Source organism: Pseudozyma hubeiensis, assembly GCF_000403515.1.
Source record: "Pseudozyma hubeiensis SY62 DNA, scaffold: PHS15, whole genome shotgun sequence".
NCBI lineage: Eukaryota > Fungi > Basidiomycota > Ustilaginomycetes > Ustilaginales > Ustilaginaceae > Pseudozyma > Pseudozyma hubeiensis.
The window spans coordinates 36,384-62,057 of record NW_012133797.1 but is presented as its reverse complement, the minus strand read 5'-3'; the positions used below and the strand labels follow the sequence as shown (position 1 = coordinate 62,057).

At 56.0% G+C, this 25,674-nt stretch overlaps 9 protein-coding genes across 9 annotated transcripts; 5 read left to right on the top strand and 4 right to left on the bottom strand.

The window, feature by feature from the left end:
* Positions 1-33: 33 nt before the first annotated feature.
* Positions 34-2,181, bottom strand: PHSY_001233 (choline dehydrogenase; the record flags this gene model as incomplete). The annotated part of the gene is made up of 1 exon (XM_012331865.1): positions 34-2,181. One exon carries the CDS (start codon positions 2,179-2,181, stop codon positions 34-36), a length of 2,148 nt encoding a protein of 715 aa, XP_012187255.1.
* A 1,011-nt stretch (positions 2,182-3,192) lies between these two features.
* Positions 3,193-4,186, top strand: PHSY_001232 (hypothetical protein; the record flags this gene model as incomplete). Its single annotated transcript, XM_012331864.1, has 3 exons — positions 3,193-3,234; positions 3,715-3,882; positions 4,001-4,186. The coding sequence occupies 3 exons, from the start codon at positions 3,193-3,195 to the stop codon at positions 4,184-4,186; spliced, it is 396 nt and encodes a 131-aa protein (XP_012187254.1).
* A 156-nt stretch (positions 4,187-4,342) lies between these two features.
* On the top strand, positions 4,343-6,460 carry PHSY_001231 (hypothetical protein; the record flags this gene model as incomplete). Its single annotated transcript, XM_012331863.1, has 1 exon — positions 4,343-6,460. The coding sequence occupies one exon, from the start codon at positions 4,343-4,345 to the stop codon at positions 6,458-6,460; it is 2,118 nt and encodes a 705-aa protein (XP_012187253.1).
* Positions 6,461-6,553: 93 nt separating this feature from the next.
* PHSY_001230 (hypothetical protein) lies at positions 6,554-13,864 on the bottom strand (the record flags this gene model as incomplete). Its single annotated transcript, XM_012331862.1, has 2 exons — positions 6,554-10,410; positions 10,687-13,864. 2 exons carry the CDS (start codon positions 13,862-13,864, stop codon positions 6,554-6,556), a joined length of 7,035 nt encoding a protein of 2,344 aa, XP_012187252.1.
* Positions 13,865-14,184: 320 nt separating this feature from the next.
* PHSY_001229 (putative phosphomethylpyrimidine kinase) lies at positions 14,185-16,170 on the top strand (the record flags this gene model as incomplete). Its single annotated transcript, XM_012331861.1, has 1 exon — positions 14,185-16,170. The coding sequence occupies one exon, from the start codon at positions 14,185-14,187 to the stop codon at positions 16,168-16,170; it is 1,986 nt and encodes a 661-aa protein (XP_012187251.1).
* Positions 16,171-16,601: 431 nt separating this feature from the next.
* Positions 16,602-16,856, bottom strand: PHSY_001228 (ankyrin containing protein; the record flags this gene model as incomplete). Its single annotated transcript, XM_012331860.1, has 1 exon — positions 16,602-16,856. The coding sequence occupies one exon, from the start codon at positions 16,854-16,856 to the stop codon at positions 16,602-16,604; it is 255 nt and encodes an 84-aa protein (XP_012187250.1).
* Positions 16,857-17,668: 812 nt separating this feature from the next.
* PHSY_001227 (multidrug transporter) lies at positions 17,669-19,417 on the top strand (the record flags this gene model as incomplete). Its single annotated transcript, XM_012331859.1, has 1 exon — positions 17,669-19,417. The coding sequence occupies one exon, from the start codon at positions 17,669-17,671 to the stop codon at positions 19,415-19,417; it is 1,749 nt and encodes a 582-aa protein (XP_012187249.1).
* Positions 19,418-19,872: 455 nt separating this feature from the next.
* On the top strand, positions 19,873-21,663 carry PHSY_001226 (hypothetical protein; the record flags this gene model as incomplete). The annotated part of the gene is made up of 2 exons (XM_012331858.1): positions 19,873-19,988; positions 20,442-21,663. The coding sequence occupies 2 exons, from the start codon at positions 19,873-19,875 to the stop codon at positions 21,661-21,663; spliced, it is 1,338 nt and encodes a 445-aa protein (XP_012187248.1).
* An 841-nt stretch (positions 21,664-22,504) lies between these two features.
* PHSY_001225 (C6 transcription factor) lies at positions 22,505-25,573 on the bottom strand (the record flags this gene model as incomplete). Its single annotated transcript, XM_012331857.1, has 1 exon — positions 22,505-25,573. The coding sequence occupies one exon, from the start codon at positions 25,571-25,573 to the stop codon at positions 22,505-22,507; it is 3,069 nt and encodes a 1,022-aa protein (XP_012187247.1).
* Positions 25,574-25,674: the final 101 nt, after the last annotated feature.

Sequence of the window (25,674 nt, the reverse complement as noted above, 5' to 3'; positions counted from 1 at the left end):
GGTATCCACTGACGAGCATCGTGACCGAAAGGCTTACGCTTCACCGTCATCGCAGTCCTCCTCCTTGTCATCAGCCTTGCTCGCCGCTGATACCTTAGCCTCCTCCTGGTCCTCATCATCACCACCATCCCAATCGCATTCATCGACCACCTCGAACGGACAAGCCTTGATCAGATCCGCCGCGACCTCGGCAATGGCATACGTGGCCGACATCAAATGGCTCGACAAGGAGATCGGAATCACGCTCGCATCCACCACCCTAACATTTGCAGTGCCGTAGACGCGCAGCTCATTGTCCACCACTCCGCCGTCGTCCTCGTCGAGCATGCTGCAGGTCGAGCTCGGGTGGTACTCGGTCTGAGCGCTGGATGCGACGAACTTGTCGATGTCGGCGTCCGAGGTGGTCGAGGCACCCGGTGTGGCCTCGGAGGAAGTGAGGGAGGAGAGCGGGGCGGTGGTGCCGATTTTACGGGCGAGTTGGATGCCGGATCGGAGGAGTTCGACGTCGGATTGGTGTTGGAGATAGTTCGGGTTGATAGTGGGTTTATCGAAGGGGTCGTTGGAGGCGATTTCGACCCAACCGCGGGAGAAGGGAGCTTGCAGGGCGGTCTCGATCTGGATGGTTGCGCCGTTGCTGATTCCAAGAAGCATCTCCATGGCTCCTTTTGCGGCACCGGTGAATCCATGCTGGCTCTTGGGAGCAAGCAGATCCTCGAGCAAGAACTTGTACTGCTTCGCCCAACCTCGGCGCACGGCAGCAGGAACGTTGGTGGCCGACTTGATGTAGTCTGCCGAAAACTTCTTGGCTCGAGCGAGGAAGGCAGTGGTCTCGTTGGATCCGTACATGTTCTCGAGCGTGACGTAGGCGACGGAAGAGTCGACGAACGAGGCTTGCTTGGTGAGGTTGGTGGCGGTGGGCATGATGAGGCCGGAAGCCGGGGTGAAGGCGACACTGGTAGAGAGATGGTCTTGCAGGTTCTGGCCGACTCCAGGAAGCTCCTTGACGAGGGTGACGTTGTTCTTCTTGAGGAGCTCCTTGCAACCGAATCCAGAGAGTTGGAGGATCTGCGGTGAGCCGATGGCGCCAGCGCTGAGGATGACTTCGCGACGCGCGGTGACGTGGACGCGGGGAGCACTAGAGTTAGCAGCGAACTCGACACCAAGGGCTCGAACGTTGCCTTCGTCATCGAGCTCCGTGTCCCAGATGATACGCGTCACAGTCTGGTTAGGAAGCACGACGAGGTTCTTGCGTTTGTTGGCGATGGGGTCGAGGTAAGCACTGCGAGAGAAGGATCGCTCCCAGTCTTTCGGGTTGATGGTGGAAGTAGCAATGAAGGCTCCCTGGTTCTCACCATCGTACGGGCTTTCAGCGTGGTCAAGCCCAATAGCGGCGAGAGTGGGGACCCAGTCAGCGACAGGCTGGTAGCTGACACCAGGATAGGTGATCGAAACGGGACCTTTATCACCCATGTGCTCGGTCTGGTTCTGAATGCTAGCGTCGAGCTGTTTGATCGTGTTGGGAGTGAAGTTGGTGGACTTCTTCATGGCGTCTCGAAGACTGTGCCAGCCCCAAGTTGCTTGATCGCCGGAAAGGCGACCCCACACTTGGTGCTCGCGCTTGCTGGCAGCGACGTAGTACATGCCGTTGATGGCGGAGGATCCACCGAGAACTTTACCGCGAGGCCAGCTGGCGGTGCGTGGGTTGCCGGATGCGTCCTGCAACTTGGACTGCAGTGCCGTGGTGTACTGCCAGTCGAGGTCGCTCCCGACTGAAGACTTGAAGTAAGCATTGCCAGGGACCAAAAGCGCCTCGTCATCGGCGTATCCAGTGTGACCGGCTTCGATAACGGCGACGGTCACATCTGGGTCTTCGGACAAACGACCTGCGAGCGCGAGACCTGCAGTTCCGCCACCAGCGATGACGTAGTCGAACACCTCATCGGTGACTTTGGTGTAAGATTTGGCGATGGCGGTGCCTGGTTCGGAGCGCGGTTGGATGCGAGGACGATCGCCGAAGAGGTCGCGCGAGTAAAGGGCGGGGTCGGACGGGGAGGATGGGTCGGCGTGCAAACCTCGACCGCGGCGATGATGACGCGCACGAACATGCGCCGAGGGTTCGATGGATGCAGTGGAGAGGAGAGGCAACGAAACCAAGAGGAGCGAGAGGAAAGTGACCTTCATGGTGGATGTGGTCGTCGAGCACAATACGAGCGAGAGCTAGTGGTAAAGAATCCTCTGATGAATGAAGCTAGCGAGCGTGTCGATGATCGAAAGAAGGGCTACCAGAGGCTTCAAAGCGGGGGAAGGAGACGAGCAGCAGGGAGTCGGGATAGGGTCGTGAGCAGGAGATGAAGTGATACGAGATACTGCAGGCAGAGGTCAAACTGTCTGAACCGGTCAGATGGAGGCCCTTGCTGAGAATTTGAAAGAAGAGCAGATTTGGAAGGAGAGGAGTGATGGTGGTATTGCCAAGAGAGAGGAGGGCGGAGGGATACGATGGGTGAAGAGGAGAGATACGGAACAAAGGAAGGTGGTGGTGTTGCAAAGAGCGTGAAGGGGTCGGACGAGCGATGGCGTCGACGGCAGAGTTAGTACGCGGTGTAGAGAGCTGAGAGGGCCTGCAAAGGGAGGGGAGGGGGGAGGGGGGTCCGGGATGGCTAGTTCGGAGGTTGAAAAGGAAAATGGACAGCCAGGCTTGGCGGCTGGGTGGGAAGTAGGGCTCCTGTCATATAGCGAAGCACGTACGGCTCTGCCAATCCGGCCTGCCTCCTCATCTTGAAGGAAATACAGCTTCGCTTCATTCGTCTTCGTCGTATCTGTCCTTCCTCGTGAATCTCAAGCTCGGTATGATCAATGCCACTAGAATCTGTGTCAAGCGCGAGACATTGTGCAGAGCGCACATTCCATAGCAGCGTGACGAAGTTCAACAAGCTTGGCGCATGTAGTAGTCGTGGATTCTGCCTGCCCCGAAAGCACGGTAGCGACGGCACAGAAAGAGGCTCGAGAGTCATCGCAGCGCTACGACCATTGTCTTGGTCTTACGCTGAGCGCGTTGCAGCTTTGATGCATCCCTCCCACTGCAGCTCGCTCCTGTGTCGCAAGATTAAGAACTGGAGTGGAAGCTTTCCTTGCTGTTCCGCCAGCATAAGCGAAGTCGATCTCAGGCACCTTCAAGGAACAGCAGGGATCGGAATGTGGCGGTCTGGCTCGGACGCTGCTCCCGAACGATATCTGGTAGGCTCTGCTGTCGTACTGGCTTTGCCGCTGCTGTACATCTCGGCAGAAGCAAAGCCGCACAACAGAACAAGCTTGCTCCAAATTTTCTCTCGCCCGCCGAGCTGGGACAAAAAATGTAGCGGAGTTGGAAGTGTCGTCGATATCGACGAAGTCGGGCTCTGCTTTAGTGCCTTGTGTACCTTTTTTAAGGGTCGGTGTGCATGTTTCGGTGGGAGCGCGTCTCCTTTTCTCGGAGCGCGTCTGTTCCAGTGCCAAGACATTCTGGTGGATTGCTGGCAGATGCCCCTTTTTCCACTAGCAACGACAGCGCGACGTGTTCTGCCTCGTTGTCCAGCCCTTGGGCCTTCTTCCCATCAGCAACGGCCTTGCACTAGCTTAGCGCAGCTGCTGTGGAACATGAGCAATGCAGCGGCGCACCGCTAGGCTAGCTCAGTGGAAAAGTTCTGCCACACTAACGAGATGAGATCTTTGCGGCAGCGTGCAAATCTGACCACCGTTCCTGCACGACAATTCATCGAGCTTCGAGCTTCTCTGGACAGGACCCCACCTCATGCCTGCCGATGTTGCCGGCTCGTTCGAAGTGACGTATACAGTACCATCGTTCACTGTTCGATGAGGTGTCGATGCGCCGACCGCATGGCCACGGTATGTGGCACGATCTTCGTTGCAGGTCATTCCTATTAAGAAGCGAGGTCAATGCAGCAACAAACAGATGCGAAGCTCGCATCGACACGACCTCTCAGAGCCGATGGTTCTTTTGCAGCGTTCCTGTCGACTGCCAAGCATCGCTCGACGTGCCGTTGCTGCAGCGTTCGGCTCGAATCTGCAGCTAGAGATCTTGTCCCATCGCCGATGTCAAACTAGTGTCGTGCTGTCACGATCTGAGATCAGGTTGTCGATCTTACATTCCTCTGCTTTTTCGGCTGCTCATGCACGGTTGCGCGAATAAGCATGATCGTCGATGCATGGACACATTTATCGTTTCCTCTTTCATCAAAGGTACCACATATCGCGCTGTCGTCCTCTAGCCAAAGACCCTCGGTCAAGACGTCACCAACACCACCACCTCGGATGAGCTGACCTGCACATCAGAAGGCCAGCAATCATGCGGCACCGAATCGGTAAAGGCGTGCTGCTGACCGCAGGCTTCTCACTCCTCCTCACATGCGTCTTTTACCTTGCCCACGACGGTGTATTGCACAACTCTAGGATTATCGGCTGGCAAGCATATACCGCTATCGACCTGCGTCCACCAGCATCATCCTCCAAACCAGCATCAGCCATCACGGATGCCGTCGACACTACCGGCGCTGCCGCGGACGGGCAGTTGTACGATGACATGTTTCCACTCGACTTTTACGCTCCTCTCCTACCCAACCCAGCACCAATTACAGAAATCACAGTCAAGGGCTGCCTGCCGCTAACTCGATGTCAACCAAAGACGACGCCTGCAGAAGATGCATTGCTCGGCAAGTGGGTCAAGGTGGATCGAAGCTTGAGTCCTGCTGGTCAACTCGGCGCTTCGGCGGGTGGCATGCTCACCAACCTCTTCGGAAGCATTGAGCAGCGATACCTGTTCTACCGCAAATCCAGGAGGAGAGATGTGCAGAACGTAGTGGAGCTGCGACTCGTCGAGGAAGGTCAGACTCCGCCAAAGGGCGATGATGGCTGGCATAGGATCAAGGACGGGTTGCGTTCCAAGGTGGTTCGAATGATGTCCGGAGAGAAGAGCTTGCATCTATACTACCGGACCGTATCACCTGAACAGAGGAAACAGGAAATGCTCGGATTCTGGCGGCGGGAAGACACCGCATCAACCGACGCAATCACAGAGCTAAACCTGGTCTACGGCGACAATCCACCTTGGCCAGGTTTCGCTGCCGCCGGTATCGTCTCCAACTCGCACCCGGCAATGGCATCCGCGCGCGTCACACTTACCTATCGACGCAAACCAATGCGCAAACCGCCTCTCACACCGCTCCAGTTCAAGCCCGATGGGACGTTCAAGATCCTCCAGTTGGCCGACTTGCATTTCTCCGTCTCGCCCGAGCCGTGTCGCGACTATGACGTCAAAGATCCACGTTGGTCGGCGCGTGGCTGCTTGTCCAAGAACGACACCCTTGCTTTGGTCAACGACTGGCTGGACACAGAGAAGCCAGATATGGTGGTCTTGACGGGAGATCAGTTGAACGGACAAGGCACGTCCTGGGACCCCTACAGCGTGCTATCGCTCTGGACGGAGCCTCTGATCAAGCGCAAGGTTCCGTATGCGGTCATCTTGGGCAACCACGATAGCGAATCCGGTCCGCTGACGCGTGCAGAACAGATGCAGGTGATCGGCAATATGCCCTACTCGTACAGCTCGGTAGGCCCAGCAATGTTGACCGGAGAGGGCAACTACTACCTCAAGATCGGATCGCCATTGGTGGACAAAAGTCACGTGGCGACGCTGTGGTTCTTGGACACAGGTACGCATGCAGAGAAGGACAAGTGGAAGCCCTGGACGAAACCTGGCTACGGATACGTGCACAAGGACCAGATCAAGTGGTTCGAGCAGAAGTACGCGGCGATCAAAGAAGTGCTGTTGCCGTACAAACCGGATGGAGCGCAGGATCTGGCACCACAGCCTTGGAGGAAGGATAGGGTGTGGGATGCAGGTGATGCCGATGGTGGTCGAGTGATGGGTCGACCTCCCAGTGTGGTGTTCATGCATATTCCAGTACCGGAAAGTATGAACCCAGTCGACAAAGGTGTCCTGCCAAAAGTTGTCAATCCCACGCAACCTTCCTCGTCCAAGGATCTCGTCGTTGGCGATAGGAAGGAAACCGCCACCTACGAAGGCGCACAAGCTCAACCAGGAATCTTTGACCTATTCACCACGCTCAACTCCCACCCTTCCTCCTCTCCTTCAAGCTCGAGTACGCCCCACTACGCATCGTCGTCGACAACAGCAGACCAAGGCAACGGAGGAATCCGAATGGTCGTACATGGACATATGCATCTCAACTCTGATTGCAGACGCGTGCAGAACGTTTGGATCTGCTTCGGTGGAGGATCCTCGTTAGCGGGATACGGTAGCGCAAAGGTGCAGAGAAGAGCCAGAGTCATTGTGTTGGAGGACTGGGCAAGCAAGATCAGGACCTATCATCGTATCAGCTCAGCGAATCCGCAGGAGGCGGACAAGCGGTGGGACGAGTTCGTGGTCAATTACGATGACAGCTAGGCCAAAGGGTTCCGAAATCACAACCATGCTTGTTGATATTTTACGATTGTGTATGAGTTCACTGGACAATGTGGTCTTTGCAGGTAGAGAAGGCTACGCAGAGGCTGAAAAGAGGTTGCCGAGGACAAGCTGAGAGGTTTCGCTGTCCAAGCGACGACACACCGTGGTCGTTCGTCGGATCAATCGAGCGAGCTTCTTCTGCTCCTCCGGACTCGTGACACGCGTTTGCCCATCCGCGCTTGTAGAAGCAGCAGCCAGAGCAAGCGCACACCGCTGCACACCGACACAGCATCTCTCCCAGACCTTGTCATCCTTCTTCACCTCCATCGCCTTGTCCGCCAAATCCATCATCATGTCAAGTGCCTCCACCATCTGGCGTGTCCACAGGCCCATTGCTGGGTCGTCTGCGAACAACAGTACCTTCTCCATGGTCGACGTCGCTGCATATGAGATCGTGCGCACGAGATCGGCTGATACCGCGGGAAGATTGCGACTGTTGGTGGAGGCGGCGCATTTGTGAAGCGCCCTGATGGTCGTCGATGTTAGCGTGATGATAGGTGCGAGCCAGGCTGAATCCGTCGCGCGGTGGAGTCGGTCCAGATCGATACTGCGCGTCAGTTGGGCCAGCAGCAGTATCCAGACGCTTCGAAGTGTCAACGTAGACAGAGCTGAAGCTTCCGCTGATGTAACCTCGGAGAGCCTCGGGCCATCGCTGCTGTGATGTTCAGCGAGCGCAACCACGCCCTCGCGCACAGCTTGCTGCCAGATCCACGTCAATAGTCCCCTCCTCGTCACTAGCTCGATCGCGACATCGGCGTTTCTCACCAACCACGCCGTCGTGTCCTCGATCAACGCACGCATCGACGTCTCCTCTACCGCTCGATCTGAGTCCATCCCGGCGCCCGTCAAACCGCCATCACAGGCGTCGTACAGTGAAGCGAGGAGGTCCCACGTACGCCTGCGTTTGAAGATCTTCCAATCGCTTCTTCCACCGGAGCGTGCAACATCGCGTAAGAATCGCAGCATCCACATACGCTCTTGCTTGTACTTGTCAGAAGCCGAGTAGAGCAGGTTGTAAAGCAGAGGCACGTCGCCAACGTCGAGCTCGGGTCGTTGGAGCAGGAAGTGTGAGATGACCGGGTAGATGAAGGATCCTGGCGTTGTGACCGATCGCAGCGCGTGGGCAATGAATAGGGTCGTGGTTGTTGGGAGGTATGGAGCGTCGGACGGAACGACAGTACTTTCCGAAAGGGCTGAGTCCTGAATGGCGATCGATGAATCCAGCGCATCGCGGAGCAGATCCAGCACCATTTGAAGATGATCTTTCTCCTGGAAATCCGCTTCTCTGGCAGCAAGATACAGACTGGAGATGAGCGTCAAGCTGGCACGACGCATGTCTCTGCAGCGAGACGACAGCCCACACACCGCCAGACCAGGTGCGTTCGTGGCAAACACCGACACCCATTGCAGTCCGCTCAGCTTTACCCCCGGTGCAGTCACACCGGCAAGGAGCGAATGGACGAACACTGGGTCGTAGCGCTGAGCCGCATCGGTGTGCTTGCCATAGACCTGCCCCGGCAATCTAGCGCCATCAGTTTCGTCGTCGTAGCCGTATCCATCGTTGTTGCGCAGCGAGAGAGAGCGAGGATACTCGGTGCAGGTGGCAAACACGACATTGGCATCAAGCGACTGAAGCGCTTCCAGTGTAGACTGACCGCCGCCCATCACGCTGTCGCTGCCATCGCTAGACGAGGCGGGAAGTGTCCAGCCTTGAACAACGCCCATAAACGACTGGCCACATTCTTCCTCGAAGAGTCGGAACAAAGCTAGAATCATCCGATCTGACTTGGACAGTGTGGCGTTGTAGAATGCCATGAGTCTTGTCAAGAGCGGCGCGCGAAGCAGTTCTCTAGCGTTGCGGCTGGCAACGGTGTAAGGGAATTCTGTGGCGAGTTGCCTCAATTGATCGGCTGCTTCTCGCTTGTCCTCCTCCGGGAGATCGCCACATCTCTCGTCGTCAGCATCCTCGCCTTGCTGAAGCGGTTGCAGAACAGCGGCTGATCCACGCATAACCGAATTGAAATCGGCGTGCGCGGTGAGAGCTCCAAGATATCGCGAGAGCTGCGTTGGCTCGAGGTCAGCCCGGCTGCAGAGCGTCAGAACAAGTCGCATTTGATCGAGAGCAACTAGCCTGTTCTTGATAGCTGCTTGGATTACGGGGTCGACAAGAGATCTCTTCAGCTGGATTCTGAGCTGCTGGTGATCGCAAGCACGTTCGATCAGCGACGTCAAAGAGACAGTTGTCTGGACAAGGTCGCTCGAATCATTGCTGTCCTCTGCAAATCGTCGCACGAGCCAGAGAAGAGATGCATCGATTGTGGCCTGCAAAATCTCGGACAGCCGAGGCAATGCAGGCACCTCGTCGATAAGGCCGAGCAAGGCCTCGAAAAGCGGGCCGTGGAAAGCCTTGGACGGCAGTGTTTGGACACAATTTGTTGCAAAGTCCAGCAGCTTGTAGCCCACCTCGGCTTGCATCTCCTTCCAGCCAAACTTTTGGGCGCATCGCAAGCTGGCGACAAGGGAAAAAGCGTTCGTTTGTGCTGTCTCTGTGGAGACTTCGTCGTCGAGAATGGCGGAAATTGCGAGATCTGCAATTATTTCGACGTGTGCTGGGGACCATTTCGACTTGACCAGGACGGGCGAGTCGTGTTCGAGCAGCGCCGACAAAAGCGTCAACAATGAGCAGGGAACAGCTTGGAGGACACCTGTCTGACTTGGATCTTTGGCTTCCAGTATTGACCGCAGTCCTTCGGAAACGGACAAGGCGAGCGCTGAATGGGCGTGAATGGCTGCCGCCAGTGCACCGTCCAGGGCAGGAGAAACGATCCTTGTCTGAGCGAGACAGCTGAAGTCGACGTTTGTCAAAGTTTGAAGCTGTGTGGCTGTGGCGTGGTCATGCGACTGTCGCAAGACTGTTTGAATGACGCCAAGAAGCAGACTCTGGCGTACCGATACGGCGTCGACGCTGTCGCGCTCGTCTGGACTGACCGCAATGTCTTCCGCTCTGAACGCTGCCTCAACGAGCTCCGGTAGCCGCAAGATCAGCTTTGCCCAGAGTCTGGACGACGGTTTGACGGAAGCAGTCAGGATGGAGAGGGTTTCGGCCGCGGTCAGCCGCACGTCTGCCGCAGCCTTGTGGGATGCGAGCACGCGAGTGCAAGCTTCCACGGCTTCATCAACTCGATCATCAGCTAGGAAGGGAGCCAGATTCGCCATTGTTCGCAAGAAATTGCCGTTGAAGGTCATGCTCGGTCGAAACTGACTAAGCAGTGAAGAGACCATCTCGACGTGCTCCTTTCGGCTTGTATCCAGGTGTTTGATTGCAAGCTCGCTAATTGAGTGCAGGAGCCCTGCTGCGACTGCATTTTGCCTGGTGGTGGACTGTATAGCCGGAAAGGCTTCGACGAACAGGAATTGCCTGGCATCTTCCTGCGAAAGATAGTCCGCAGCGTCGACCAACGAGAGAAGTGACCGTACATGTGACAGGGTAATCTCGCCGTCCTCTTCGCCTTGCGATCGAAGCAGAGCGATCCATACCGCGAGCCGTGAATGAACATTCGAGCTCCAGGGGACTAGGCCGTCCGGTATCGATCCGTCGTCAGCGTCTGTGGTCGTCATGAAGTCGTCACGAGCCGGTGCGATGAAACGAGAGCTGAGAGGCAGATGGAGCATCGGCATGGATCCGTAAGCGATCTCTTTTGCTCCAGGGAAAGCGGCTGCCGCGATGTTCTCCGTGGATGGGTCAAGCTCTTCGAAGATCTGCGATGCTTGTGCAAAGCCGCTATCGTGCAGCTGTTGCGTGACTCGAAAAAGATCGACAATGTGGGCCTGACGCAACGGTCTGGTGGCATTCCGCAACTTGAATCGTAGTTGTTCGGGCGTGGACGTGCCTGATCGGAGAAAGAACAAACAGTGACAAGTTAGCAAGCTGCTGGGCTGTGTTCAGTAGCAAAAAGCTGCAGCGTCGCGTCGAATGGTCAGGACGCCCTGCATTCATATACATGGATGAGGACGACTTCAGAGTTATCGGCAAGCCATCTCTGCAGCAGTCAAGCCGCGGGATGTGACTTTGGTGTAGCGGTTCTGATAATTGGGAGATTCTAATCATCCCATTCGATGGAGCAGGCTGGGCATGAGCGACGGGAGGTTGAATATGAAACACTTACCAAGAAACACGGCAGTCGACTGGGAGTTTGATTGCATCGCTTTCTCCGTCGCCCTAGTGTCAGCGACGGGAGCCTTGCTGAGACACCGAATTTTGCTGGAAAGTACCGATGCTAAAAATACGGATGATGCGTACTTCGGATTTGCCTTGACACCACGTTCGATCTTTAGCGCCATGGCCTCGAAAGCAAATGTTTGTCGAGTGTAAGCGCACAAGACAGGAAGCAGGCGGATGAGGAACGCGACTAACGCATTTACTGTTCCGTCGTCGGCTGCGAACAATCCCTTCTCGATCCGAATCGTGAATTGCTCGAACACCGCCATGAGCCAGGGGGAGCCAAGCACATCCGTGGACGTCTTTGTGGAGCCGACTTGACCGTCTGCGCCGTCTGCGTCTCTGGAGTGCTCTTGGAGATACTGGCGTGCGGCCTCGATGTAGCGGTAAGGAGTCTTTGCACATCTGAGTATGCATTCGTCCAAGAACGCTACGACTGAACTCTGCTCTGTTGAGAGAGTCCTGTTTGCAGGACGAGAGCCGGAATCGTCTGGTCTGTCTCCGTCTTCTCTCCGAGCTGACTCAACATCGGATTGCGGGAGACTCGCAAGCCAAGCATCGAGTTCCGAAGGCTGGTGCTCGAAGAACGACGAAGTGGAGAGAAGTGAACGAAGCAGCTCCTCGCAGGCTTGCTTCACTTGGTCGAGAGGCGTTGAGACGAAAAGAGTGAGAAGCAAGGCAAGATAGCTGAGATTCTCGTTAGAACCAGATGGCTTGACCGTCCAGTCAAACGACGATACTCGAGCTGAATGGGAGAGGATGCGCAGTGTGTGTACCTGACAAAGGGCTTGCAGATCGATCTCACCAGCGTCCTCTGCGTCTTCTTCATCTTCAGTGTTGTCAGAAGTTGTCCCATCCACTGCCTTCTTGCTCCCATCCTCCGTATCGTCAAGCATGTTGGTGTCCTCATCTGGCCCTTCGATGGAAGCCACTTCACTGGAGTGGACGAATGCGTTGGTAAGAAGCTTGCCCGCGTTGAATCGAGCGTCGAAGGCAGAGCTAGGCACGGCTTGGTAGTAGAGCGAAAGCAGTCGAAGAGCTGCTTCGGTGGAGATCATCCTGTCCTTTTCCGAGACGGGAGTCGAGTCGGCGCTGCCGAGGGTGACATCGGCGCTGGCCTCATTCGACTTTCCCTTGACGCTGGGCCGAGAGGTGACCACTTGAAGAATCTGGATGACCACGGAAATATCGGGAATGCGTCTGCGCGCTTCCAATTCGAGAGCTTCGAGTCGTCTTCGCCATGGTCCGTTCTCGTCCTCGTCGAGATCCGATATGGCACTCGTGCAGACTTGGCGGAAACGAACCATGCGATCGAGACAGCGGGACAAGAGTGCACAGGTCGAATACTGAACGAGCTGATCTGCGTTGTTGAGCCCTTGACTGAACAGCGATCGATAAAACGGTCCAGGCAGAATGTTGGCCACAATGCTCGACATTGGAGGCGGCTGTGCTGCAAAGGCTCGATGTGAATGCGGGGTCAAGGCGGCGGATGCAGAATCGTGCTGCGTTTCGAGATGCTCGACCTTTGCAATTCGGAAAGAAGGAAGCTCTAGACCTACTACACGGCCAAAGAAGGCAACATTGCAGAGCCATCGCGAACTTGGCCGTGGGTCCACGCTGAGCCCAGCGCACGAGGTTTCGAGATAGGGACCGACAAGCTCGGGGCAAGCCTTAAGGATTCCGAGTGCAAGTTCTTGCTGTCGCAGATCTTCGGCGACGGCGAGCTGACGAATGACGCCGGAGAGAACCTTGTTGTAGATCGAGCCGCTTGCGATCTGCTTGCCCTTCTGGGTTGCGTTGGACTCTGTAACAAAGTCTGCGCCGTCGTTGGCTTTGGTTTCATTTGCGGTGACCAAGGTCTCTGATGTCGCAGTTGCTTTGCGTGGATACCAGCCTCGATCTGGGTAGCAGATACCAAAGCCGGGATTTGTACAGATGCTGAGGAGAAAGTGATGTGCGAGTTCGGCCACCGAAGGATTCTCGACAGCCTGGGTATCTGCATGGATAAGGACATGCTCATCCTCACGCGAGTAAAGCTGAACGACACAACCGCATGCCCATTCGTTCCAGAACTCGACCTTCTTGCTACGGGGAATCTTGGTGTCCTTGACGAGATCCTCGTGGAGGTGCAAGAGGATGGTTTGGACGACGTCTGGCGGATCTTGTGGGAGACCTTTGAGGATGGCGGGCAAAAAGTCTCGACCAAGGTCCAAGAGTCGAAGCTTCAGCGTGTGGGAGTAGCCTTGCTGAAGGAAGGAGAGTAGGAAGAGGATGTAGAGGGTTCGAATGTCGGGACGACGCAGAGATACGTCCTTGGCGACCTGCGTCTTTTTGGATGTCTTTGATTTGCGGCTGGTCCTTCTGCGCATGTTGAAGATGTGGGGAAGCACCTTCATCGACCAATTGAATGAGTCGAAGAGTTTGGCTGCGTAGCGACCCTTGGCGAAGCTAGTGATTTCGCGAAGCAGGACGAGGGATGCTAGTCCCGCTACATCGGAGCCCTTGGATGAGCGAGTGTCTCGCTGTTTGGAAGCGGCAAACTTGGCACCGCCTAGGTTGGAGATGTAGTTGTGTAGCATGCCTAGCCATGGCTGATTGGATGAAAGAATACGCTCGATGATGTTGGAGCCGAGTGCATGGGTGGGATAGTGGACGGAGAGGAGCGCAAGCGACTGGGCAAGGCAGAAGATAGGTAGATGCAGCAAGGTGGGAAGATCCTGGCGATCTGCGAGCTCCCATGTAGAGAAGACGGAGGCGGCAGCTGAGGTTGAGGGAGTAGAGTTGGACGCTTGCGCCTCGCATAGCTGGCAGTAGTCCTTAACGAGTTGGATCCTCTTGTCGCTGGCGGGGATGGTGGATCTCTGCGTGTTTTCTGCAAAGGTGAGAGTGCTTTGATGGCGTAGTCTGGAGAGCAGCAGACGTAGAAGGTCGGCCGATGGTGTTTTGAGCGCTTCATAAAGCTCAGCACCGTCGCCAAAGGGGAGGAGCGCCTTGTTCTGCTGCGTCGCCGACTGTTCTGCTCGCGGCTGATCCGTAGAGACAAACTGCTCGTCGTCGGATGCGTCCGACTCGCTGTGCCCCGACGCGGCAGCATCCGATCCAGCGCGCTTTCTCTTCTCCGTCATGGTGGATGTCCGACCGTTTCTGGCCTGACTATCCGTACTGTTGCAAGCGACGTCAAGAACGAGAAGGTGATGTCTGTGAGGACACAGAACAAGTCGGTGAGAAACACATCGGACCCTCTTTCGCCAAAAAAAAGGCAAAGAAAAAACTGGCTTGGCTCTGCTTCGGCTGGGAAGTTTGCGGTTGCATTCACCAACAACTAGCAAAAGCTCGGAACACGGAAGCAAAAATCAATCGGATTTAGAAGAACTGAAGAATTGGATCGTGGCTGCCTCGCACGGAGCTTGGCAGTTAGTCAGGGTCCTAGTGAGAAGGAACGAGCATGCATAAGCCATCCATTGTTCTGCATCTCATACGCTACATCAACGTTTGCATCAGCATGTCGCCGCCGAGGGTGCTCACCATCGCCGGATCCGACTCGGGTGGAGGCGCAGGTATCCAGGCCGACCTCAAGACATTTCTCTCGCTGGGCACATATGGGCTTTCGGTACTCACCGCCTTGACCGCACAGAATACCACCGGAGTGTCAGCCATCCATGCGTGTCCGCCCGAATTCGTCATCCAGCAGCTCGAATCGGTCGTATCTGACATCGAGATCGACGCTGTAAAGCTCGGCATGCTCTGCAACCACGATATCGTAGCCGCGCTTGCTGACAAGCTTGCAGAGTGGAAACAGTCGACAGCTTCTCACGGTGGCAGCGGCGTGCCAGTCGTCTTGGATCCGGTCATGGTCTCCACCTCTGGCTCTTTGCTGCTCTCGGAAGGTGCTATCGAAACGCTTATACGCGACCTACTGCCGCTTTGTACCATTCTTACACCCAACTTGCCGGAAGCACGACAGTTGCTCAAGTACGCTGCCAAATTCACATCACATCAGAGAGGACCACGCGAGCTAGAGCTAGCGCAAGAGAATGAGAACACAGAGCTACCTCAGATGATGGCCGCTGCAAAAAGCATCGCAAGCCTCGGACCGCGAGCAGTGCTGGTCAAAGGAGGACACGCACAACTCAGCAGATCACAAATTACCGAGTGGCTTGAAACCGTTGACTCCGGGTCACAAGAGGTACAGCAGATCAACCCACTGCCTTCTCATCCAAGAGCAACAGCCTCTACGCAACGCTTTCCCCCGCGTGGTAGCATGCCCGGCGATACAAATCTATACGACGATCTTACGAGGCTTGCAGGAGTAGACGGCGCCACCATAACACGACGAAGTAACGTGACAATTATTCGTACCGATGAACTTCCCTTCAGTCAGGTCCTGGACGGGCCTGCAGGTACGCCGAATCAGGACAAGGTGGTATGCGATGTGCTGTACCAGCAAACATCCGACGACAAAGGCTCTTATGTGCTCTTTGTCAAGCCTCTCATTGACTCCAACGCTACACACGGAACCGGTTGCACGCTCTCTTCGGCAATAGCAGCATCGCTAGCGCAAGGTCATTCGCTCTTGCGGTCCACAGCGATTGCTATCGACTATGTGCAGCACGCGATCGCCAACGGTATCCAAGACCTTGGCAAAGGGCCTGGTCCGCTTGACCACTCGTATCCCTTCCAGCCGCGGGGACTCCTCACAGCATCAACGTCGTCAGATCTCACTAGCTCGTCTACAGCATTCGCGCTCAACCGAAGCTTGATCTCAAATTCGATCGATGTCTGGAAAGCCTTTGTGCAACATCCCTTCGTTCTAGGCCTTGCCGATGGCAGTCTGCGCAAGGAGTCCTTCGAGTGGTTCATGAAGCAGGACTACCTCTTCCTTCGTCACTACGCTCGCATATGGGCGCAGGCGGCCGCATCGCCCGAAAATTCCTTCGAAGAGGTCTCGACGCTTGCACAAATGGCCCAGGCCATGGCGCAAGAAGCCGAGCTGCATCTGCGCATCTGCCAGCAGAGCTTAGGCATATCGGCGACGGTACTCGAACACGAGACCATGGAAAGTGCGGCGACGCTGGCATACACGCGCTTTGTACTCGACACGGCACGATCCAGCGACGGCCTTGACTTGCTGGTTGCAGTCAGTCCGTGTATGGTCGGATACGCGCAGGTCGGACTCTGGTGTGCACAGAATCGCAAAGAGGATCTCGACCCAGACTATGCAGCTTGGATCGAAGCATACGCAGGCTCAGAGTTTCAATCGACAGTCCAGCGAGCGATGCGCTTGGTCGAGGCCAAAGCTGCCAAGGATCCACCCTCACCGCAGAGGCTGCGCAAGCTGCAGACGACGTGGAACGCCGCCTGCCGTTTAGAGGCGGGCATGTGGAGCGAAGCGGTCGACGCTCGTCTGCGCAACCTCGTTCTCGAATCCTGACAAATGTACACATCAAAGCAAGGCTTTCGGCAATACAATCGAAAGTGTTGCAGGGGGGGGGACATCCAGTCAGCAGCCGAAATACCCTCCCTTCGCATGCCAAGGCGAGGCGTGCTTAAAACATCGCCTGTGAGCAAGGTCCCCGCACTCGCATGCTGGTGAACGAGCGTAACCACGTTGTGGCGTATATGTTCTATGCCAACAACTGCATCCATCACGGCGATTGGTGTCGGTTCCTGTACCGGGGAAGCTGCGGGAATGATGAGTGAGCCTCGATCTCGCCTAAGGTGATAGCGGAGTGCGGGATATTTTCGAAATGTGTCCGGTCGCGTCAGGTCGGAAAAAGGGCCTACTGCGGACCCTGTCGTTGACCGGCAAGACGCGAAGATGGAACAGCGATGATGCAATGACACATGTCAGCTTATTGAATTTCACCCGGCATCGGCTGCGGTGTTTCCTTTGTGCAGATCGCGTTCTACGTCACCCACCTTGTGCCCAACGAACTTAGGATAGAGAGGCTTTCGAAGTCGACCCGCGATCCGGAAGTCTGGTTCGCAGCCGAGCAACAGCGTCGACATTGCGAGCAGTGCTGTGAAATGGATGTATTGATCGAACCCCAGCAAACCAGAGATTAGGCGATGTGCAAGCCACTGTTTGTATAAGCCCATTCCCCGCATCTCGCGCATGCGGCTGCCTCAGGACGACCCAAAGACACGAGTCTCGAAGTGGACCACCTCACCATCAGATTGGCGCTATGCGTGCGGATCGATCATGGAGTGGTCAGAGAGACCAAGGGTCACTTTGTGCGGTCGGCCGCGGTCAGAGCGGCAAGCGGCACGTCACGTAGCACCCGCCGTGTAGTCGCCAGCCGCCGATCTGGTGCGAGGAAGTTCGGGCACATACTCGAGCATGACTCTACGCCGTCGGGATCGGACAGACTGTCGTGAAAAGAATTTTTTCCAAGGCCGCAACGCGCCCTCGATCCCTCTTAGAGGTGCAATCGCCGTTTGGCCATGCGTGCCAAGCAAACCAGAACGAGGGCAGCTTACCGGCGTAAAAAAAAACAAAGAGCACATCTTTAGTCTCCGAAGAGAGTTCCTCGATCGATGCATGCGCGCACGCTTCTTAGACGTCATTTTCCGCCCGCCCTACGTTTCCGGAGGATCGGCATAGCTTCGATTGGTACAGCTTGCTACAGCAATCCCCTGTACCCTCTGTACCGTGTTGGCGCGAAATCGCTTAGCCTATCAATTTGAGTCCTCTGCACCGGTCAGAGGATGATGTCGTCGCCTGCTGCGTTCCCACTCTCGACCGATCCAGATTACAGGACCCTGGCCTGCCCGGCTTCTTTACCAGAGGTCACGCAGCTGTACACGAGTACAGGTAAAACCCTTGTTAAAGGCTGCCTTGCATGCGATTGAACTCTGAGCCCGTCCCAGTCAGGCTCCCTCCTTCCCTACCATCATCTTAGTCCATCCTACAACAGCCTCAGCACAACATGGCGGACACAGCTCACGCCAGCGCAGGGGCGTTCTCTCGCACCAGCTCCTCGGACGAAGAGACGGCTGCCCACACACCGGCAAGGAACGAGAAAGTCGATAAGGATGCCACCTCGTCCACACAAGAGGAGAGCGAGCCCGCTGACATTGAAGCGATTCGCGAGAAGAATGATCTGCAAAAGACCAACGAAGAGAAGCAACGCGAAGGCGAACACGATCTCGAGCCACGAGAGGAGGACGGCAAGATCGTCCTCACCGAGCGAGCAGGCTACCTCGCAACCGGCTATTCGTACCCGACCTGGAAGAAGTGGGCCATTCTCAGCGTCATCTTTGCGGTCCAAGTATCGATGAACTTCAACACCTCTGTCTACCCCAACGCCGTCATGGGTGTAGCCGAGAAGTACCACGTCAGTGAGCAGGCCGCACGAGTGGGTCAAATGATCTTCCTCGTTGCCTACGCTTTCGGATGCGAGTTCTGGGCACCTTGGTCCGAGGAGATTGGTCGATGGCCAGTACTTCAGGTTTCGCTCCTCCTCGTCAACATCTGGCAAGTGCTCGCAGCGCTGGCTCCCAACTACGGCTCCTTGATCGTCGCTCGTTTCCTCGGTGGTCTTTTCACCGCCGGTGGTTCCGTGACTCTGGGAATGGTTGCCGACTTGTTCGAACCGGATGAGCAACAGTTTGCCGTCGGTTTCGTCGTGCTCTCCTCTGTAGGTGGTACTTCGGTTGGTCCTTTCATTGGCGGTTTCATTCAAGCCTACCTCCCGCTCAAGTGGAACTTCTGGGTGCAGCTCATCTTCGGAGGCGCTGTCCAGCTCGTTCACTTCTTCGTCGTCCCCGAAACCAGATCCACGATCCTTCTCGACCGCGAAGCGAAGCGTCGCCGCAAGAACGGTGAGCACAACATCTATGGCCCTAACGAGGTCCGAACCGATCGATTTAGCATCAAAGAGATCGGCGCCTACTGGCTGCGTCCCTTCGAGATGTTCCTGCGAGAGCCCATCGTACTGTTCCTCTCCCTTCTCTCCGGTTTCTCGGACATGCTTATTTTCATCTTCTTGGAGTCTTTCCAGCTGGTGTACAAGCAGTGGGGCTTCAGTACCGTGCAAATCGGCCTAGCATTCATCCCTATCAACCTAGGATACCTCTTGGCCTTTCTCATCTTCATTCCACGTTTCATTTGGGAACGAAAAAGGCGAATTAAGGACCCTGACGCGCTTAAGCCCGAAGCGCGTTTGTACCTGCTTCTTTGGCTTGCGCCTCTCGAAGCTCTCGGTCTCTTCGGTTTCGCCTGGACCTCTCTCGGCCCTCCTCGAGTCCATTGGATCGCTCCAATGATCTTCTCGTGCATGATCGCCGTTGCGAATTACGCTATATACATGACAACGATCGACTATATGATTGCAGCCTATGGCCCGTATTCTGCTTCGGCGACGGGAGGAAACGCTCTGGCAAGAGATTTTCTGGCCGGTATCTCTGCGATGTACGCTACGCCGCTGTATAACCGACTTGGTCTCGAGTGGGCTTCGACTTTGCTCGCGTTCTTGGCGATTCTTGTCGCCATCCCGGCTTACATCTTCTACTGGAAGGGTCCTCAAATTCGCGAGAGGAGCAAGTTTGCACAGTCCCTCAGCGACGACAGGAAGAAGAACGGTGGTCGACGTACCGACCAGGACGAGAAGGCCGAGAAAGGTACCGTGTACCGCCGTCAAAAGAATCAGGAGCAGCCTCAGGAGCAGCAGTCATAAGCTTCGACTGTTCCGTCCACTGCTTGTACTTAGATGTAGTTTGGTAACATCGCCCGTCAAACAGCATCGACTTGGGGACGAAAGATGAGCAGGATGCCGAGAAGCGTGGTCTGTTTGACATTTGATGAAGCCTGCGAATTGAAGTGCGGCTTAGGGTCGAATAGAACCCGAGTTTTGCATACAGCTTCATAACGCGGGGCAATGGCGGACGTTGTTTTTGGCCTAAATTTGATATATGCCCACCATTGCGATCGCAGTGCTCACGCCTGCAGAACAAGCATGCATCTTCGATCCAGCTAATGGGTTCGCATAATAGCCCGCTCGCAGGCACCAAAAAAGTCCATCGAAGCGCCGATGCGCGGCTCCCAACGTCCGCCAGAACGTGACCGTATTGTCGAAGAATACCTTCGAATCAGCTGACATCCCTTGACTGCTCACAATCACCTTGATCTGCGATGGCAAGATTCCAGGTTGTGAAACTCGCTAGCGACGGAGCCCGAGTGCAGCCGAGTCACGGTGAAGCACGGACCAAAGACTGCGACAGCATCCGAAGACGACGAGGACCCCTACGGTGAGGATGCTGATCGCCTTCTCTGCACGTTTTGTACTGCTCACGCTAAGGTTACTTCGGCAGCTTACGCCCAAATTCTTATTCGCTTAGTGTCGGAGTCTGGAACATGATTCTTCGTCGAAAAGCAAGCAAAGGAGGTCCCTAGCTGAGCAGCCTCAACTCTGTGATCCGGTGACCAGAATCGATTCGGTCCGCTGTTCCCAGACTAAAAAATGCAATCAAAAGCACGATGATTCCCCGCTTGGTCTTACCCTTGGCATCCGATAATTGCGGGGTAGACGGCAATGTCCTCAGGCCATTCACGATGCACTATGTGCTTCTTTCATGCATGAATGCATCCTTAGATCTTCGCACCGAGATCGACAAGAACACTCGGTAGACTGCTTCGCGCAACTGACTTTGCGGGTTCAAAGTCGATAGAGGAAGGACGCTGCAGCGCCCGCTACCGTGCAGGTACAAGTTCTTGGTTCCTGGTGAATCTTGGACATCTTTGATTTCGGACATCCTTGACGGCTATATAAACGAAGGAGGATACCCCCATCGTCAACACGTCCACTCTTCCAAGTCACTCGCCTTCTCCTCCTCCTCCAATCCGTCCCCTAAACCCACCAGACCTACCGCTCAGTCGCAAGGCCACACCACTATGAAGTTCACCTCGACCGTCACCGCGCTCGCCGCACTCGTATGCGCCGCCAGCGCTACCCCTCTGGTCAAGCGACTTCCCATTGGCCCGGACCCGGCCTTCTCCGTCCCACAGTCTCAGCTCGCTTCCGTACTCGAATGCCAGAACGGCTCTCCCTCTTCGCAGAGCAACCCAATCCTGCTTGTTCCCGGTACCGGTGTTACCGGTCGTCAATCCTTCGACTCAAACTGGATCCCGCTCTCCAGTCAGCTCGGCTACTCGCCATGCTGGATCTCGCCCCCTCCTTTCATGCTCAACGACTCGCAGGTCAACGCCGAGTACATTGTCAACGCCGTCAACACGCTCTACGCTGGCTCGGGATTCAAGAAGGTACCCGTCCTCACTTGGTCTCAGGGTGGCTTGGCTACTCAGTGGGCACTGACGTTCTTCCCAAGCATTCGAAGCAAGGTCGATCGTTTCATGGCCTTCGCTCCTGACTACAAGGGCACTGTGGAGGCTGTCTTCCTCACCGTGCCGGGTCTGGCTAGTCAATCTGTCTGGCAGCAGCAGGCGCAATCCGCTTACCTCACCGCTCTCCAGAACGCTGGCGGTCTGACCAAGATTGTCCCGACCACCAACCTCTACAGTGTCTTTGACGATATCGTTCAGCCGCAGGTCTCCAACTCGCCCCTCGACTCGAGCTACCTCTTTAACGCTAAGAACATCCAGGCTCAAACGGTCTGCGGACCCGCCTTCCTTATCGATCACGCCGGAAGTCTCACGTCGCAGTTCTCGTACATTGTTGGCAAGTCGGCTCTTGCTTCGGGTACCGGTGAAGCTCAGAGCAGCGACTATAGCATCACCGACTGCAACCCGCTCCCCGCCGACCCCCTCACTCCCCAGCAGAAAGCTGAGGCTAGCGGGCTCTTGCTCGTCGCCGGCGCCAACGTCGTTGCTGGTCCCAAGCAGAACTGCGAGCCTGATCTCAAGCCCTACGCCAGGAGGTTCGCTATTGGCAAGAAGACCTGCTCAGGTGTCAACACCGGCTTCTAAGGCGGGATACTGATCATTAGTTAGCTGCAGCCCCTGCTCTATCTCACATTCACTCGTTCGTTCTTCTCTCAGCTTGCGCCCGCTCGCTGGCCCTCTTTTCACACTATGTCTTTTGCTTTTTACACCCTCTATCGCTACGATGAACCCGACAATCGGACACGACGCTCCGTGTCGTGATAAGTCTTCTCTTAGCTGCAACGGCCCCAGTCAAGTTTGTAATGGAACCTCTCCGACCTCTCTTTGCCTGCTCTCCTGTCTTCTTGTGTGTCTGAAGCTGCAAAATACTGTCAGCTTGCCGCGGTCTTGCTGATCCAGTGATCAATGACGAAGGAAAAGATGTTCTCGGTCCTGCGGATTCGAAGCCCAGCCTGACCTTTAGTGACTCGAACGAGTTTTAAACTTTACTCTCCGAACAAACGAGAGCAGCACGCTGCTGCCCCGATTTCTTCTACCAAACTTCTCGCACACCGAGGTGTGGGGCAAGACAGGGGGTGTTGGCGGGTTGCCTCTGACGATTGCTGTTGTAATGAGGCGACGGCGAGTTATGCCACTGCGTTCGCTCCAGGAACGCAAATTTGCAAAGCGGGAAAATATATATGGCGACATTAATCAATGGAAAAAAAGGGGCAACGAAATTTCGCCAACCCGACTGCAACTACCACATTAAGGGCTCACGCCACGCCACAAACGGAGAACAGTGTGATGACAAGACGAGATCGATCATGCTGTAACATTGCAAAACGTGAAAAGACGAGGACATACGGAGAGCAAGTAGATAGTGGAACAAGGATACTCGGAAGTTGGAAAGAATGCGGGCCAGTCGGGATTGAGTCATTAGATTTCAGACGCGAAGTTGGTATGAGTCGAAGGTAGAATCCATCACGCCGCCGGAGCCCATGGCGAAGCCTGGTCCGATAGAGCCAAAGGCAAGATCGTCGAAATCGCTAGCATGACCTTGTTTGAAAGGACCTGTCGGCGCCTGGGGCTGCGGCAGCGTCGAGGTTGTCGTGCTCCTGGCGGAGGTCCCAGGAGAGATCGATAGGGAGCTTGGGTAGTCCAGCGAAGCCATTGTGGCGCTGGTGAGCGGAGGAGAGAGCGAGTGATTCGAGGAGGCACGTGAAGAGGTACCGTCGGTAAGCGTCTCGGCGGTCGCGGTGGCTAGTGGGTCAAGAAAAAGCTCGTCGCCCATGCGATCGGTGTGTGACAGCATAGGCTGGGTTGAAGATGACAGAGTCAGATTTGACCAGTCGGCATGGTCGTACCCATTGACCAGCTCGGGCGTGTCGAGCGAGGCTGAGGGTGCGTCGTTGCTCGCACCGCCTTCGTTCAAGATCTTGAGGCACGACTGCCAGACGTCGTCGGTCATCATGGCCATGCCGGCTTGGGTCTCTTCTTCACGCTGCTTTTGCTCCTGCTCCTGCTTTCTCAAGGGAGAATGCAATTCAAGCAGCTTCCTGACCTCGACACTAGCGTCAACGGCCATGCTGCTACGGTTGCTCAGCTGCTCCAGCGCCCAGATGCACTTTTCGATCCGATGCTCGGCACACCTGATCTCGTCCCATTTGCCCTGTTCGACCAGCCTGGCAAAATTCTTGATCTCGGATTTGGCAACGCATGCAAATCCGTGAATGGAGATCTCGGGCCAGGGATCGCTGTGTAGAATAGTGCTTCCGGTCGACTCGATAAAGTCGAAGGACGGTTCGGCTTGAGCCGTTCGCGTCTTCGCAGAAAGACTTGAATGTTGGATGGCGTGGATGAGGGCGGCGGTCTGGTTGCACACTTTGGAGCGAAGCTCGGCAAAGATCTCGTCTGTGCTGTTGAACGGGTCCGAAGTGGATCGGTCCATGGTCTGCACGAGTTCAACGAGCAGGATGGCCGCGAGGTTCCATTTGGTCGCGGTTATGACGTGCCACGATTGAATCGATGGAGGCAGGTCCGCGTGGTGCGCGATGCAGCTCGCAAAAAAGGGCGCAAACACCTCGTACCAGTGTCGCACCACCGAAAGGACGTGGGAGATTTGACGCTCGATCAGCTCGCTCGGAGCCTGACGCCAGTAGCTCGACTGCAAACGCCCGACGTGTCGGAAGAGCAGCACTTTGATGGGTGTGGCGTAGGCGAGCGTGCGCTTGGCGTCTTCCTCGCTGCATGGCCAGCTTTTGGCAAAGGTGTTGCGGTTCTTTTGGCTGTTTGCTGGAATTACCTCGTCCCAGATCTTGCGAAGAGGCTTGGTGGCGGTCACACCGCTGGAAATGGACATGCTTTCCGTCTGGTGACGCAGGCTATTGGCGCGATGTGGTGACAAGAGCTGGTCGGTCAGGTCGGCATCTTCGTCGCCAATCACGGCATCATATTTGCGCAATACGGAGAGCTCGGTGTCCATCATACAGCCGAACCAGTAGAGATTGTGGTATGTGTTCTCCAGCAGTGTCGCCTCTGCCTGTCGATGGGCTATCTGATTAGGCTCGAGACCAGGCTCATCGCACGACCACAGATCCACGCCCTTGCGCCGGAGTTGCTGGATCTTGAGTCGGAACGCCTTGAGCTTGCGCATCGCGGTTGCAAGCATCATGGTGCTCGCCTCTGCTGGAATCTGCCACGAGGTAGAGTCGAGCGCGCTGTTCTCGTCGAGCGAAGGGATGTGCAGCTGCGAGGGCATTTCGTGCTCTCCCTTGTCCCAAGCCTCGCTGTCTGGCATTTCGCGCGGCTTCTCGGTCCAAGCGAAGAGGATAAGCGCAAAGACGATGCGGAAGGACCAGGCGTCGGCTGCGTCCATGAGCTTATCCCTGGCCTGCTTCCAAAGCGAGAGGCGGATGCGTGCCTCGTCCGGTTTCCAGTCGGATTGCGCGTTGCTGCTGTGACTGGAGCGATGACGAGGCCACTGGGCAGCATACGCGAGCAGGACGGCGTTGTAGGCGTCCGAAACGCGCTTTTCGACATTGCGTGCAGCGTTGTCGGTCTTGAAGATGCGTCTCGAGGCATGGTCCAACAAGCAGACCTTTTTGTTGAGCGCCATAGCTGCCGAGGAGGAACTCATCGAGTCGGCGCAGAGCAAATATGGCGTGGTTGCGTCTGTGACCCAGACGCGGAAGGCCGACTCGGCAGCGCCCTCATAGACACTGAGCAGGTCTGAGTTGAGGTGCATGCGATCTGCGTTGTGTGCGAGTCGAACGCTAGGTGCTGAGCCCCAGATGTCGAAGCCGAGGATATCAAAGAGCGACGCATTGGACTGTGTAGAGGCTGCAAACAGGTCGTCATCGTCGTCAAATGCGAAGGGTGACTGTGCACGGCTCATGACGAGTGCACTGCTGGCCGGTTGTTCGAGGCCGGATTGGAACGTTGGATCGCTGTGCTGCGTAGGGGAAGGTTTTCTTCGCTTGGCAACCCTCTCTCTTGAATAGTCGTCATCGTCACGACTGTGCGCATCTGCAAAGTCGCCATTGAGAACCTCGAAAGCAGCGTTGACATTGCTGATCGCCGACGAGCGCGACTTGGATGGCTGATCGGCCAGACCGCCGTCGCGAAGGCTGTCTCTTGGTCTTTTGGCCGCAGCGGTGCTCAGTTCTGCGTGCGACATGAGCTCGTCCTGCGTCGTCTGAGCGTCGGAAGCTGATGATGCAGGCTGGACTGCAGCATGTGCAGCCTCTTGCAAGCTCTCGGCAAACGCAGCGCCGGTGAGGCCACCCAAGGGAATGCCGCCGAAGGAGTTGATGAGGCTGTTGAAGGTGCAGACTTGACCCTTTTTCTTGCAGTTGGTGCATGCAACCTTGCTAGCGAGCGCCTCGGCGATGCTAACATATTGGGCAGAGCAGGCACGTTTTGCCTGACGGCAACGATCACAATTCTTGTACATCTTTTTGCGGGAGCGTGTCTGTTCCGAAGCGGCAGAGTCGGCCTGCTTTGCAGCGGTCATGGCAGCAGGCGCTGTGGCAGCGATGGGCTGATCGACTAGGTCGCTTAGCTGAGGCGTCATCCCGATGATCGAAACAGCTGGAACAGGTTGATAGGTACGCG